Source organism: Hypanus sabinus, chromosome 11, assembly GCF_030144855.1.
Source record: "Hypanus sabinus isolate sHypSab1 chromosome 11, sHypSab1.hap1, whole genome shotgun sequence".
Lineage (NCBI taxonomy): Eukaryota > Metazoa > Chordata > Chondrichthyes > Myliobatiformes > Dasyatidae > Hypanus > Hypanus sabinus.
Window position 1 is genome coordinate 105,359,957 of NC_082716.1, and position 15,944 is coordinate 105,375,900.

The window sequence follows — 15,944 nt, forward strand, 5'->3', positions numbered from 1 at the left end:
TACACACACACACTCACACACATGCAGACACACACACTCACACACAGACATACATTCACACACACACTCACACACAGACACACACATAGTCACACACATACTCACACAGACACACTCACACACACATACACACACACTCACACACAGACACACACACACTCACACAGACAGACAGACACATGCACAGACACACTCACACACACATGCATGCAAACACACACACACACAAAGACACACTCACACACATACATGCAAACACACACACACACACAGACACACACACTCACACACACACACACACACTCACACACAGACACACTCACACACACATACGCTCACAGACACAGGCACATACATACACACTCAAACACACACAAACAGATACGCTCACACACTGATACACACTCTCACACACACCAGCATAAACACACACACACAAACACAAACTCACACACAGAGACATAGACACACACACACACACACACACACACACCACAATCACCCAGGACGTGCCCTCTTCTCATTGCTTCTCATTGCTACCATCAGGGAGGAGGTACAGGAGCCTGAAGACACACACTCAGTGATTCAGGAACAGCTTCTTCCCTCTGCCATCAGGGAGGAGGCACAGGAGCCTGAAGACACACACTCAGCGATTCAGGAACAGCTTCTTCCCTTCTGCCATCAGGGAGGAGGTACAGGAGCCTGAAGACATACACTCAGCGATTCAGGAACAGCTTCTTCCCCTCCGCCATCAGGGAGGAGGTACAGGAGCCTGAAGACACACACTCAATGATTCAGGAACAGCTTCTTCCCTCTGCCATCAGGGAGGAGGTACAGGAGCCTGAAGACACACACTCAGTGATTCAGGAACAGCTTCTTCCCCTCTGCCATCAGGGAGGAGGTACAGGAGCCTGAAGACACACACTCAACAATTCAGGAACAACTTCTTCCCCTCTGCCATCAGGGAGGAGGTACAGGAGCCTGAAGACACACACTCAGTGATTCAGGAACAACTTCTTCCCCTCTGCCATCAGGGAGGAGGTACAGGAGCCTGAAGACACACACTCAACAATTCAGGAACAGCTTCTTCCCCTCCGCCATCAGGGAGGAGGTACAGGAGCCTGAAGACACACACTCAACAATTCAGGAACAACTTCTTCCCCTCGGCCATCAGGGAGGAGGTACAGGAGCCTGAAGACACACACTCAGTGATTCAGGAACAACTTCTTCCCCTCTGCCATCAGGGAGGAGGTACAGGAGCCTGAAGACACACACTCAACAATTCAGGAACAACTTCTTCCCCTCTGCCATCAGGGAGGAGGTACAGGAGCCTGAAGACACACACTCAGTGATTCAGGAACAGCTTCTTCCCCTCTGCCATCAGGGAGGAGGTACAGGAGCCTGAAGACACACACTCAGTGATTCAGGAACAGCTTCTTCCCTTCTGCCATCAGGGAGGAGGTACAGGAGCCTGAAGACACACACTCAGTGATTCAGGAACAACTTCTTCCCCTCTGCCATCAGGGAGGAGGTACAGGAGCCTGAAGACACACACTCAACAATTCAGGAACAGCTTCTTCCCCTCCGCCATCAGGGAGGAGGTACAGGAGCCTGAAGACACACACTCAACAATTCAGGAACAACTTCTTCCCCTCTGCCATCAGGGAGGAGGTACAGGAGCCTGAAGACACACACTCAGTGATTCAGGAACAACTTCTTCCCCTCTGCCATCAGGGAGGAGGTACAGGAGCCTGAAGACACACACTCAGTGATTCAGGAACAGCTTCTTCCCTTCTGCCATCAGGGAGGAGGTACAGGAGCCTGAAGACACACACTCAGTGATTCAGGAACAACTTCTTCCCCTCTGCCATCAGGGAGGAGGTACAGGAGCCTGAAGACACACACTCAACAATTCAGGAACAGCTTCTTCCCCTCCGCCATCAGGGAGGAGGTACAGGAGCCTGAAGACACACACTCAACAATTCAGGAACAACTTCTTCCCCTCTGCCATCAGGGAGGAGGTACAGGAGCCTGAAGACACACACTCAGTGATTCAGGAACAGCCTCTTCCCCTCTGCCATCAGGGAGGAGGTACAGGAGCCTGAAGACACACACTCAGTGATTCAGGAACAGCTTCTTCCCCTCTGCCATCAGGGAGGAGGTACAGGAGCCTGAAGACACACACTCAGTGATTCAGGAACAGCCTCTTCCCCTCTGCCATCAGGGAGGAGGTACAGGAGCCTGAAGACACACACTCAGTGATTCAGGAACAGCTTCTTCCCCTCTGCCATCTGATTTCTGAATAAACATTGAACCATGAATGTTACCTCACTAATGTTTTTTGCACAACTCATTTTATTTAACTTTTTTATATATATTTCTTATTGTTATTTACATTTTTTATAATTTTGTATTGCTACATAACACTGCCCAATGACAACAAATTTCATGACATATATTTTAAATCTAATTTTAAATCTAATTCTGATTCTTACCGTTGGTGGGAATGCTATATTTTAGTACCACCCCCCTGTATGTTTCAATGTTTTAATGTACAAATAATGCTAATAATTTTATTTTCATTAATCTACATCAAGCTACTGCATCGCTCAATTTTAATGCATCAAGCTCTCTGCCTGCAGGTAGACGTCAGCCTACTGAACCCGCTGAACCCTTTTGTCTTGCCAGAAATTCACATCTATCACGACTGTGTTCCATCTGCACAGCAGCTCTGTGGACTCGCTGAAGTTATTCAGTCCGTTGTGATTTCAGAATTTTACCTCCGCCTTGGACTGCCGTCCTTTCCTGAAGCAATCACCTCCACAATTGCCAGAGTCAGACCGATCAATAATTCAGTAAACAACTGGAATCTTGCAGACACTGACCTCTTGCTGAGGCTCATCTTCTCTATCACTCTAGTCAGTGGCAGACGATCGATATTGTACAGCAGGCCTGCGCCCAGATGCCAGGTTTGTTGTAAAACTCTCGGGAATGGTGTCTTTCCTGCTATTCAGACACACAGGAAACCTTGCACGGAAATCTCGCCACTGAGGTTGCTAAGCACTCCCACTCTTCGGAAACATCGAATCATCGCTGAAGTGGCACCGTTAACACTCCCCGTTATGGGTAGAGGAGGAAGAAGCGCGTTTACATTGAGAGCAGCCGCGAGGAGACAGCGTCCATCATCCAGGCACTGTTCCCACTACGCTGTGTGGGTGCATGGCCGCGCAGGAACCGAAATGCTTCCACGCACGTACCTCCTTTGCTGCACAGCTGGAATTACCTTCTATATTAAAGCGCCCCATGTCAAAATCTCCTGCTCAGAGAAATGACTGGTCCGTGCAGCTGTAGAATGTTGTATCCAGGCCATGCTCTCTTCTCACTACCTCCATTGGGCAGGAAGTACAAGAGCCTCAGGTCCCACACCACCAGGTTCAGGAACAGTTATTACCCCACAACCATCAGGCTCCTGAACCAGTGTGGATAACTTCACTCACCACAATGAGCCTCAGGTCCCACACCACCAGGTTCAGTAACAGTTATTACCCCACAACCATCAGGCTCCTGAGCCAGTGTGGATAACTTCACTCACCACAATGAGCCTCAGGTCCCACACCACCAGGTTCAGGAACAGTTATTACCCCACAACCATCAGGCTCCTGAACCAGTGTGGATAACTTCACACCCCACAATGAGCCTCAGGTCCCACACCACCAGGTTCAGGAATAGTTACTACCCCTCAACCATCAGGCTCCTGAACCAGTGTGGATAACTTCACTCACCACAATGAGCCTCAGGTCCCACACCACCAGATTCAGGAACAGTTATTACCCCTCAACCATCAGGCTCCTGAACCAGTCACCCTCAATTGTGAACTGATTCCTCAGCCTACAAACTTTCAGTACTGTGCAAAAGTCTTAGACACATGTATGTACAGGTAGTGTGCATACCACATTTGCACAGTCATGTGGTAGTTTTATGTATTGCACTGTACTGCTGCAAAAAAAATCAGATTTTGTGAGTGATGATAAACCTGATTCTGATATGGGTCTTTGTTGTGGACTGAGAGTGGGAAGGGGGCAGGGAGAGGGGGGATCATGGTTGAGAAAAGGAGACAACAGAGAGAAGCACCAGAGACATTCTGTGATGATCAATAAACAAATCTCTAATTTGTTTGGAATCATACGAGCTCTCCTGGTGTCTGTACCGACCCCTGGACCTCCATCTCTGCCACTTGTCCCATTCCCAACATCCTTTCCTCCTGCCAGATTTACAAACTCGCTCTCCGCTCTAGGTTGACAAATCTTCTTCTTCGGTTGTCCATTGGAATCCGATGACGACATCCACTCCTTCAACGGAGAGATCTTTGATGACTATACAAATACAGAGCTGTGCAAATGTCTTAGGCATCCTAGCTATATATATCTGCCTGAGATTTTTGCACAGTTGTGTACATTAAGGACCTTACAACTCATGCTCTCAGTGTTACTTATTTTTCATTTGTACAGTTCATCTTCTTAGCAATCCATATGTGCCTAAGACTTTTGCACAGTACTGTATGTTCAAGGTCTTCACAACTCATTCTCTCTGCTTTATGTTTTATTTGCATGGTTTCTCTTCTTTTGCACATTGGTTGTTTGTCAGTCTTTGTTCATGTATAGTTTTTCATAGGTGCTACTGTATTTCTTTATTTTCCTGTAAATGTCTGTAAGAAAGTGAATGTCAAGGTAGTTCATGTCCATTTAATAATAAATTTGCTTTGACATTGAATGTCCTACTGATGTTGGACTCAGAACACGCAACGCCTCGAACACACCAGGCACAGCTTCGCTCCCGGTGTTGAGACGCACACAAAACGTTCCTCTGAGATCTCAACTCTGACGTTTTGGAATGACCAAATATTGGAGGAATTCAACAGGTCTGGCAGTGTCTTGGAGGGAAATGGAAAATCAACACTTCGGGTCAAAACTCTTCATCCTTCTTGCTTGTTTCTTTGGATTGTAGGTTGGTTCCTCAACTTTGTTCATGTTTCCATGAATAAAAGGATATGCTTTTAAGCTGATTGGAGGAAAGCTTAGCTTAGAACACAAGTCTTGAGTTCTTAATACTAATAAAATGACAACATACCCAGATTTGGTCATTAAAAGACCCTCTCATTTGATAAAGAAAACATGAGTGACACCAAATCAGCCAATGAGAGCTGCTCCAGCTCAGTCTCCCGTCCAATGGCAGGTTGGCTTGGAGATTCCCGTTGCTGCCTGCCCGAAACCTCAGACTGGAAGGTGGGATTATTGGGGGCTTCACTCCAAGTGTCCCCTCCATCTTCCATCGGGAAGGATCTTTACACTCAATTCCCAAGTGCCCTCAGTCCTTCTCCTTCCCTCAGACCTCTCACCCATTCTCTTTCTTCCCAGATACTCTCCTTCTCCTGACCTCCCTCCCATACCCTTCCAGTTCCCTCCAATACCCATCCACCTCTGTCCCATACCCTCCACCTCCCTGCCAGACCCTTCCACCTCCCTCCCACCCTGCTCCAATAACTTTTGATGTCTGCAGTCTCTCTGCACCTCTTCCCTCTTTGTACCTTTCTGACCCCCTTTTCCCTCCCCTTTCAGTACCTTCACCTCTTGTCCCTCTCTCCCCAATTCCACTGTTCCCACCCTCTAAAATCCCCCTCTCCCCAATCCGGTTCCCCTCCCTCCTTTTTCCACTCTGCAAAGTACTCATCCCTCCCCTCTTCCTTGTTCACTCACCTATTTACCCTCTTTCTCTCCCGTCTCACATACTCTCTCTCCCTCTCCTTCTCTCCCCTTCTCCCTCTCCCACTTTCTCTTGCCCTCTCCCTCCCTCCTTCTCTCTCCCCTTCTCTCTCTCTCCCATTCTCTCTCTCTCCCCTTCTCTCTCTCTCTCTGTCTCACACTCAATCCATCCCTGCTCCTCTTTCTCCCTCTCCCTACTTCTCCCTCACTCTCACACTCTCCCTCCCTCTCTCACTCACTCTTTCTCTCTCCCCTTCTCTCTCTTGCCCTCCCTCTCACCGTCTTTCTCTTTATCCCTCTCCCTTCCTCCCGTTCTCTCTCACTCACTCGATCTTTGTCTCTCCCCATCTCTCCCACCCCTTCTCAAACACTCACCCGCTCCCCCCCTTCTCTTTCTCCCCCCCTCCCATCTCTCTCCTTCTCCATCGCTGCCCCTCCCTCCATCCTCTTTTTCAGCAGTCCCCACCCTCTCTCCTCCGCCCCCGCTGTCCCCCTCCCCCGCAGCCCGTGGTCCTGATGCTGACGCCCGGACGGAGTTGCCGAGTTCAGTCTCGGCGAAGCTGCCGACAGCGGAGCACCGAATCCGGTATTCGCCCAACTTTGGCGAGAGGGTGAGCGAGTTGTGAGAGTTCCCCGGGGTCGCTGTACAGATTGAATGCCCCCCAGCGGGGTTTGACCTGCGTTAGGGGTGGCCCGTGCCGGTATCATGGGCTGTGCGTTATCCGGCTCCGGGGTCGACCCGGCCAAACCCGGTCCGGATGTGAACGGCTCAGCTCCGGCTCCGCCGCCCGAGGACAGCGACGAGAGCCCGGCTTCGCCCCCGCGCCCCGCCCTGACCGAGGAGCAGAAACGACTCGTCCGGGAGTCCTGGGAGATCCTTCACCAGGACATCGCCAGGGTCGGCATCATCATGTTCATCAGGTAACGGGGAAGTCCGTCCTCAGCCTCACCCTCTGCCCTCTTCTCCTCACCCTCATCCTCAGTCTTCACCAGGACATCGCCAGGGCTTGGCATCAACACGTTCATCAGGTGATGGAGGAGGGGGCATCTTCTGCCATCCCTCAACCTCAACCCCTCACCCTCATCCTCAGTCTTCACCAGGACATCTCCAGGGCTTGGCATCAACACGTTCATCAGGTGATGGAGGAGGGGGGCATCCTCCGACATCCCTCAACCTCAACCCCTCACCCTCATCCTCTGCCTTCCCACCATCTCTCACCCTCACCTTCCCCATCGACTCTCTGCCCTCCCTCAGTCCCAGCCTCCGTTCCTCTCACGACCTCCCTCCCTCACCTACACCCGGACTCCATCATTCCTTGTCATCTCTGCCCTCCCTCCCACCCTCCGTCCTTCCCACAATCTTTCTCCCTCACCCACCCTCAATCTCCATCCTCCCACATCATCCTCTCCCCTCTCCACTCATTTCAAGAGGACTAGAAAGCAGTTTCAAGGACATGACTCTGAGGCTTTATAAGGCATCGGTCAGATGCCGCTCGGAGTATTTCTGTGCAGTTTTGGGCTGCTTATCCAGGAAAGGATGTGCTGGAATTGGAGAGGGTCCTGAGGAGGTTCCCAGGAATGAAAGGGTTAACAACCGAGGAACGTTTGACGGCTATGAGCCTGTACTCACTGGAGCTTAGAAGAATGATGGTCGGGGAGGGGTCTTTTTGCAACCTATCAAAGATCGAAAGACCGAGATAGAGTGGATGTGGAGATAAGGTTTCTTCCGGCGAGGGAGTTTAGGACCAGAGGACGTCCATTTAGAACGGAGATGAGGAGGAATTTCTTTAGCCTGAGGGTGGTGTATCTGCCTCAGGTGGCTGTGGAGGCCAAGTCACTGGGTATATTTAAAGTGGAGGTTGACAGCTTCTTGGTTTGTAAGGGAGTCAGTGGTTACGGAGAGAAGTTGGGAGAGTGGGGTTGAGAGGGTTAATATTTCGGCCATGACTGAATGGTGGAGTAGACTCCCAAGGGTTGAATGGCCTAATACTACCCCAATGACTTATGGTCTTACAGGTTCAGCTCCCTTCCTTTCCAGTCCTGATGAGGGATCTCAGCCTCAGCTGTCGACTGTTTATTCCCCTCCACAGACGCTGCTGAGTTTCTCCAGCACTTTCTGAGTGCGTTGCTCTGGATTTCCAGCATCTGCAGAACCCCGTTGCTTGTGTGTAGATGGATCAGGTTTGGCACAAAGGGAGGGCGGTGAACTCGGTCAACTTGTACGTGAGCCTAAGCTGCTTCAAGTTCAGGGTGCCGGTGAGGTTAAACCCTGGCACCATCTGCTGCGGGTCAGCGTCCGGAGAGGGAGAGAAAATAGCAGAATCAGGTTTAATACCACCGGCCTGTGTCGTGAAATTTGTTAACTTAGCAGCAGCAGTTCAATGCAATACATGATAACATAGAAAGAAAACAAATTAATAAATAAATTACAATAAGTATACATGTATAGTTAAATTTAAAATAGTACAAAGCCAGAAATAATATTTTAAAAAGGTGAGGTCATGTTCATGGGTTCAATGTCCATTTAGGAATGGTATGGCAGAGGAGAAGAAGCTGTTCCTGAATCACTGAGTGTGTGTCTTCAGGCTCCTGTACCTCCTCCCTGATGGCAGAGGGGAAGAAGCTGTTCCTGAATCACTGAGTGTGTGTCTTCAGGCTCCTGTACCTCCTCCCTGATGGCAGAGGGGAAGAAGCTGTTCCTGAATCACTGAGTGTGTGTCTTCAGGCTCCTGTACCTCCTCCCTGATGGCAGAGGGGAAGAAGCTGTTCCTGAATCACTGAGTGTGTGTCTTCAGGCTCCTGTACCTCCTCCCTGATGGCAGAGGGGAAGAAGCTGTTCCTGAATCACTGAGTGTGTGTCTTCAGGCTCCTGTACCTCCTCCCTGATGGCAGAGGGGAAGAAGCTGTTCCTGACTCGTTGAGTGTGTGTCTTCAGGCTCCTGTACCTCCTCCCTGATGGCAGAGGGGAAGAAGCTGTTCCTGAATCACTGAGTGTGTGTCTTCAGGCTCCTGTACCTCCTCCCCGATGGCAGAGGGGAAGAAGCTGTTCCTGAATCACTGAGTGTGTGTCTTCAGGCTTCTGTACCTCCTCCCTGATGGTATCAATGGGAGGAGGGCATGTCCTGGGTGATGGGGGTTCTTAATGATGGATGCCCCCTTTTTGAGGCGTCACTCCTTGAGGAAGTCTGGGATACTATGGAGGCTGGTATCCATGATAGAGCCATCTAATTTTACAACTTTCTGTAGCTTCTTTCAGTCCTGTCTCCCGCCCCCCCCCCTCCACCCGCCATTCCAGACAGTGACGCAGCCTGTCGGAATACTTCCCACAGTACATCTGCAGAAGTGTTCGAGTGTGTTAGGTGACAAGCGAAATCTCCTCAAACACCTAATGAAGTACAGCCGCTGTCTTGCCTTATTTGTAGCTGCATCAATATGTTGAGACCAGGTTAGATCCTCAGAGATCTTGACATCCAGGATTTTTGACCCTTCGGACCAAATTTATGATCAAAGTATTTGACGGGGTGGAGATAATTCCCTACCAAAGAAGGCATAAAGTGCTAGTTCCCTCCTCTAGCCTGTAGGTCACCCTTAGACAAAGTGTACCACCTGCTTAGCAACCCCCCCCCCACCCCACACCCCCCCTCTCCCAGTCAGGGTCACATGAAGTCACGGGGGCAGGTGGTGGATGGTCGTATGAGCAGCCGGTGCAGATCACAAGTCCTGGTTATGTGACCACTGACACCAGGCAGACAATCTCTGAAGAGTATTGATAATGGCGGGGGTCACCCGTCTTGTAAAGACACTGCCCAGGAGCAGGTAATGACAAACCACTTCTGTGGAAAAACTTGCAAGAACAATCGTGGACATGAGACCATGATCACATACAACGCGGCACGTAATGATGAAGATGCTGACGATGTCTGTATTACATATACAACCTGGAGATTAATTTTCTAGCAGGAATTTACAGGAAAACAAGGAGATATAATAGAATTTATGAAAAAACTATAAATAACAAAGACTGACAAACAACCAGTTGGCAAAAGAAGACAAACAGTACAAATAACAAAATAATATTTATAAAATAAATTTAGAAAGTGAAACAAATTGTGCAAATAAAAAAGTAATTACTGAGGACATAAGTTGTAGATTTTTCAAAGTGAATCAGTGCTGTGCTGAGTGAAATTACCCACACTGGTTCAGGAGCCTGATGGTTGTGGGGTAATAACTGTTCCTGAACCTGGTGGTGGGGGACCTGAGGCTCATTGTGGTGAATGAAGTTATCCACACTGGTTCAGGAGCCTGATGGTTGAGGGGTAATAACTGTTCCTGAACCTGGTGGTGGGGGACCTGAGGCTCATTGTGGTGAATGAAGTTATCCACACTGGTTCAGGAGCCTGATGGTTGAGGGGTAATAACTGTTCCCGAACCTGGTAGTGTGGGACCTGAGGCTCATTGTGGTGAGTGAAGTTATCCACACTGGTTCAGGAGCCTGATGGTTGTGGGGTAATAACTGTTCCTATACGCTGTGTTTTTCGCTCTTTATTTTTGTTGCTGTTTGTACAATTTGTTTATTTTTTGCATGTGGGGTGGAGAGTTTGATGTTTATTCTCTGAACAGTTTCCATGATTTTCTTTGTTTTGTGGCTGTCTGTGGGGAAGAAAAATCTCAGGCATACACACTTTAATGATAATTTACTTTGAATCTTGAACCTTGGATGTTTTTCAGACATTGTCATTTATAGATTATGGTAAATTCTGTTGTATTTCTGTATTTTCCTGTAAATGACTGCAAGGAAATGAATCTCAGGGTAATAGATACTTTGATGATAAATTTCTTTAGACTTTAAACCTTGAGTTACAGCACAGGTAATTTGGCCTATCTATTCAGAATTTAATTCCACCTGCATCCTCCCTCTCAGACTCGACCTGCCCAATTCTTCAGAGAAACATTTATATCACCACATAACACATGAGTCAGAATGAGAATCAGGTTTAATATCACATGCATATAACCATATAACAATTACAGCATGGAAACAGGCCAACTCGGCCCTCCTAGTCCGTGCCGAACGCTAACTCTCACCTAGTCCCACCGACCTGCACTCAGCCCATAACCCTCCATTCCTTTCCTGTCCATATACCTATCCAATTTTACTTTAAATGACAATATTGAACCTGCCTCTACCACTTCTACTGGAAGCTCATTCCACACAGTTACCAGTCTCTGAGTAAAGAAGTTCCCCCCTTGTGTTACCCTTAAACTTTTGCCCCTTAACTCTCAATTCATGTGCTCTTGTTTGAATCTCCCCTACTCTCAATGGAAAAAGCCTATCCACATCAACTCGATCTATCCCCTCATAATCTTAAACACCTCTATCATTCCCCCCTCAATCTTCTATGCTCCAAAGAATAAAGACCTAACTTGTTCAACCTTTCCCTGTAACTTAGGTGCTGAAACCCAGGTAACATTCTCGTAAATCTTCTCTGTACTCTCTCTATTTTGTTGATATCTTTCCTATAATTTGGTGACCAGAACTGTACACAATACTCCAAATCGGCCTTACCAATGCCTTGTACAATTTTAACATTACATCCCAACTCCAATACTCAATGCTCTGATTTATGAAGGCCAGCATACCAAAACTTTCTTCACCACCCTATCCACATGAGATTCCACCTTCAGGGAACTATGCACCATTATTCCTAGATCACTCTGCTCTACTGCATTCCTCAATGCCCTACCATTTACCACGTTTGTCCTATTTGGATTATTCCTACCAAAATGTAGCACCTCACACTTTTCAACATTAACCTCCATCTGCCATCTTTCAGCCCACACTTCTAACTGGCCTAAATCTCTCTGCAAGCTTTGAAAACCTACTTCATTAACCACAACTCCACCTATCTTAGTATCATCTGCATATTTACTAATCCCATTTACCACCCCATCATCCAGATCATTAATGTATATGACAAACAGCATTGGACCCAGTACAGATCCCTGAGGCTCACCACTAGTCACCGGCCTCCAACATGACAAACAGTTATCCACCACTACTCTTGGCATCTCCCATCCAGCCACTGTTGAATCCATTTTACCTAAATGATTGAGCCTTCCTTAATATCAATATTAATACTGAATGATTGAGCCTTCCTAACTAACCTTCTGTGTGGAACCTTGTCAAAGGCCTTACTGAAGTCCATATAGACAACATCTCCTAATTTACCCTTGTCAACAATCCTAGTAACCTCTTCAAAAAATTCAATAAGATTTGTCAAACATGACCTTACACACACAAATCCATGTTGACTGTCCCTAATCAGACCCTGTCACTCCAGATAATTATCTATACCATCTCTAAGAATAGTTTCCATTAATTTACCCACCACTGACATCAAACTTACAGGCCTATACTTGCTAGGTTTACTCTTAGAACCTTTTTTAAACAATGGAACAACATGAGCAATACACCAATCCTCCGGCACCATTCCCATTTCTAATGACATTTGAAATATTTCTGTCAGAGCCCCTGCTATTTCTGCACTAACTTCCCTCAAGGTCCTAGGGAATATCCTTTCAGGATCTGGAGACTTATCCACATTTATATTCTTTAAAAGCACCAGTACTTCCTCTTCTTTAATCATCATGGTTTCCATAACTACCCTACTTGTTTCCCTTACCTTACACAATTCAATATCCTTCTCCTTAGTGAATACTGAAAAGAAATTGTTCAAAATCTCACCCATTTCTTTTGGCTCCACACATAGCTGATCGCTCTGATTCTCTAAGGGATCAATTTTATCCCTTACTATCCTTTTGCTATTAATATAACTGTAGAAATCCTTTGGATTTATTTTCACCTTACTTGCCAAAGCAACCTCATATCTTCTTTTAGCTTTTCTAATTTCTTTCTTAAGCTTCTTTTTACATTCTTTATATTCCTCGAGCACCTCATTTACTCCATGTTGCCTATATTTATTGTAGATTTCTCTCCTTTTCTGAACCAAGTTTCCAATATCCCTTGAAAACCATGGCTCTCTCAAACTTTTAACCTTTCCTTTCAACCGAACAGGAACATAAACCCTCAAAATTTCACCTTCAAATGACCTCCATTTCTCTATTACATCCTTCCCAGAAAACAAATTGTCCCAATCCACTTCTTTTAAATCCTTTCGCATTTCCTCAAAGTTAGCCTTTCTCCAATCAAAAATCTCAACCCTGGGTCCAGACCTATCCTTCTCCATAATTACATTGAAACTAATGGCATTGTGATCACTGGACCTGAAGTGCTGTCCAACACATACCTAAGTCACCTGACCTATCTCATTCCCTAACAGGAGACCCAACACAACAATATGTCGTGAAATTTATTGTTTTTGCAGCAGCAGTACAATGCAATGCATAATAACATAGAGAAAAAGCATAAATTACTGTAAGTATATATTTGTAATAGTTAAATTAACTAAATAGTGCAAAAAATTGAAATTAAAAGGTAGTGCTCATGAGTTCTAAACTAGCATCTGTGACCTCCTCCCAGCCCCTCTCATCTCACCTTCTGCTCCTTTTCAAGTTGGTCCTGAATAATAACCCGAGAGTCACAGAGGACTGAAACGGGCCCTTCAGCCCATCTCATCCCTGCTGACCCACTAGCAACATAAGGCTAAAGTCAGAAGGTGGAAACACTAGAGATGCTCAGCAGGTCAGGAATCAGCTGCGGAGAGTATTTCCGCTGCTTAATGTTTTCTCATTTCACTGCCCTTGTTTAACCCGTGTCATTTACCCTCATCTTCCTGCTCATATCTGCCAACGGAGCAGGCAAACACAGAAACCACTCTATGGAGGCTTTTGAACATTCAATAGGTTTCAATGAGGTCACCCCTTATTCTTCTGAATTTCAACGAGTACGGGCCCAGAGCCATCACAGTCTCCTCCTATGAGAAGCTTTTCAATCCCCAAACATTTTCGTCAACCTCCATTGAACCTACTCCGATGCCAGCTCATCATTTCTTCAACAAGAGGCCCAAAACTACTCACAGTATTCCAAGGAAGGCCTCACCAGCGCCGTATAAACACTCAACATTGGTTTTATCTTCCAGTTTTCTCAAGATCAATGCTAACATTGCATTTGCCTTCCTCACCACCAGCTTAGCCCGTGAATTAACCTTCAGGGAATCCTGCACGAGGACTCGCAAGTCCCTTTGCACCTCGGAGTTCTGCGTTTTCCCTCCTTTTCGTCCCACTCGAGTGCCCGACACAGAACTGAACACTGTTCTCTCTAACAACACACATAAACTGCTGGAGGAACTCAGCAGGCCAGGCAGCATCTATGGAAAAGAAGCATAGTCGACATTTCAGACCGAAACCCTTTGGCAGGACCGCAGAAAAAAAAAAGCCGAGGAGTAGATTTAAAAGGTGGGGGGGGGGGGGAGAGTGAAACACCAGCTGATGGGTGAACCTTGGACGGGGAAAGAGCTGGGAAGTTGATTGGTGAAAGGGACAGAAGGCCATGGAAGAGAGAAAAAAGGGGGAGGGGGGAGGAGCACCAGAGGGAGGCAATGGGCGGGCAAGGAGATAACATAAGAGAGGGAAAAGGGGATGGGAAATGGTGAAGAGGGGAGGCATTATTGGAAATTTGAGAAATCAATGTTCATGCCATCATGTTGGAGGCTACCCAAACAAAATATAAGGTTCCTCCAACCTAAGTGTGGCCTTATCACAACAGTAGAGGAGGCAATGGATGGACATATCGAAATGGGAATGGGTAGTGGAATTAAAATGGGTGGCCACTGGGAGATCCCACTAGTTCTGGCAGACAGAGCGTAGATGCTCAGCAAAGCAGTCTCCTAATCTACATTAGGTCTCACCGATATACAGGAGGCCTTGCTGGGAGCACCGAACACAGAATATGACCCCAACAGACTCACAGGTGGAAGGACTGTTTGGGGCACTGAGTGAGGGGGGAGTTGTGGGGGCAGGTGAAGCACTTGTTCCGCTTGCAAGGATCAGTGCCAGGAGGGAGATCAGTGGGGAGGGACAAGTGGACAAGGGAGTCGCGTAGGGAGCGATCCCTGTGGAAAGCAGAAAGTAGGGGGGAGGGAAAGATGTGTTTGGTGGTGGGATCCATTTGGAGATGGTGGAAGTTTCGCAGAATTATATGCTGGACACGGAGGCTGGTGGGGTGGTAGGTGAGGACAGGAGGAACCCTATCTCTGGTAGGGTGGTGGGAGGATGAGGTATGTGAAATGGAAGAGATGTGGTTGAGGGCAGTGTCAGTGGTGAAGAAAGGGAAGCCCCTTTCCTTGAAAAAGGAGGTCATCCCCTTCATATAAGAATGAAAAGCCTCATCCCAAGAGCAGATGTGGTGGAGGTGGAGGAATTGAGAGGAAGGGATAGCATTTTTACAAGTGGCAGGCTGGGATGAGGTATAATCCAGGTAGCTATGAGAGTCTGTTGGCTTATAATAGACATTGGTGGAAAACTGCCTCCGGAGATGGAGACAGTGAGATCAGGAGAGGGAAGGGACCAGGTGATTTCGAGGGCAGGGTGGAAGATGGAGGCAAAATGTTCTCTCTGAGCTGTGGCAGTGCACAGCTGCGCAATTACTGAAATGCTCCCACGCACATAGCCTTTGTTGCTACGCAACTGAAATTTTCTTTTATATAATGTTAATATAATTTTGAAATTATACTGATACAGTTTTGAAATCTATGTTAACATAATTGTGAAATACCCTGTAATTAATTATGTGTTAATGAATATAATCTATCAATTTTCTAAATAATAAATGAACCACAACCTTTACTTTGAGACATTCTGGAGCTTCAGCATATTTACCTTGGCAGCGTTTCAACTAACAACGCTGTTACAAATTGTAACAATAAACACTGAATGGAAGTCGGTCGCTCACTGTGACCTGTGCCTCAGGGTGGTGGAGGAAGATGCAATGAAAACAGCAACGGTGTGCTCTGGGCAAGGGTGGCACAGTGTGCAATGGGCAAAGGGTGGCACAGTGTGCTCTGGGCAAAGGGTGGCACAGTGTGCAATGGGCAAAGGGTGGCACAGTGTGCTCTGGGCAAAGGGTGGCACAGTGTGCAATGGGCAAAGGGTGGCACAGTGTGCTCTGGGCAAAGGGTGGCACGGTGTGCTCTGGGCAAAGGGTGGCACGGTGCTCTGGGCAAAGGG

At 47.3% G+C, this 15,944-nt stretch overlaps 1 protein-coding gene across 1 annotated transcript in view; it reads left to right on the forward strand.

Annotated features, from left to right (window-relative positions):
- Window positions 1-6,465: 6,465 nt before the first annotated feature.
- xgb (x globin) overlaps window positions 6,466-15,944 on the forward strand; it is a 327,342-nt gene continuing 317,863 nt past the window's right edge. The window contains exon 1 of the mRNA XM_059983538.1: window positions 6,466-6,680. Within this exon, the coding sequence (XP_059839521.1) occupies window positions 6,466-6,680 (215 nt within the window). The remainder of the gene's footprint in view (window positions 6,681-15,944) is intronic.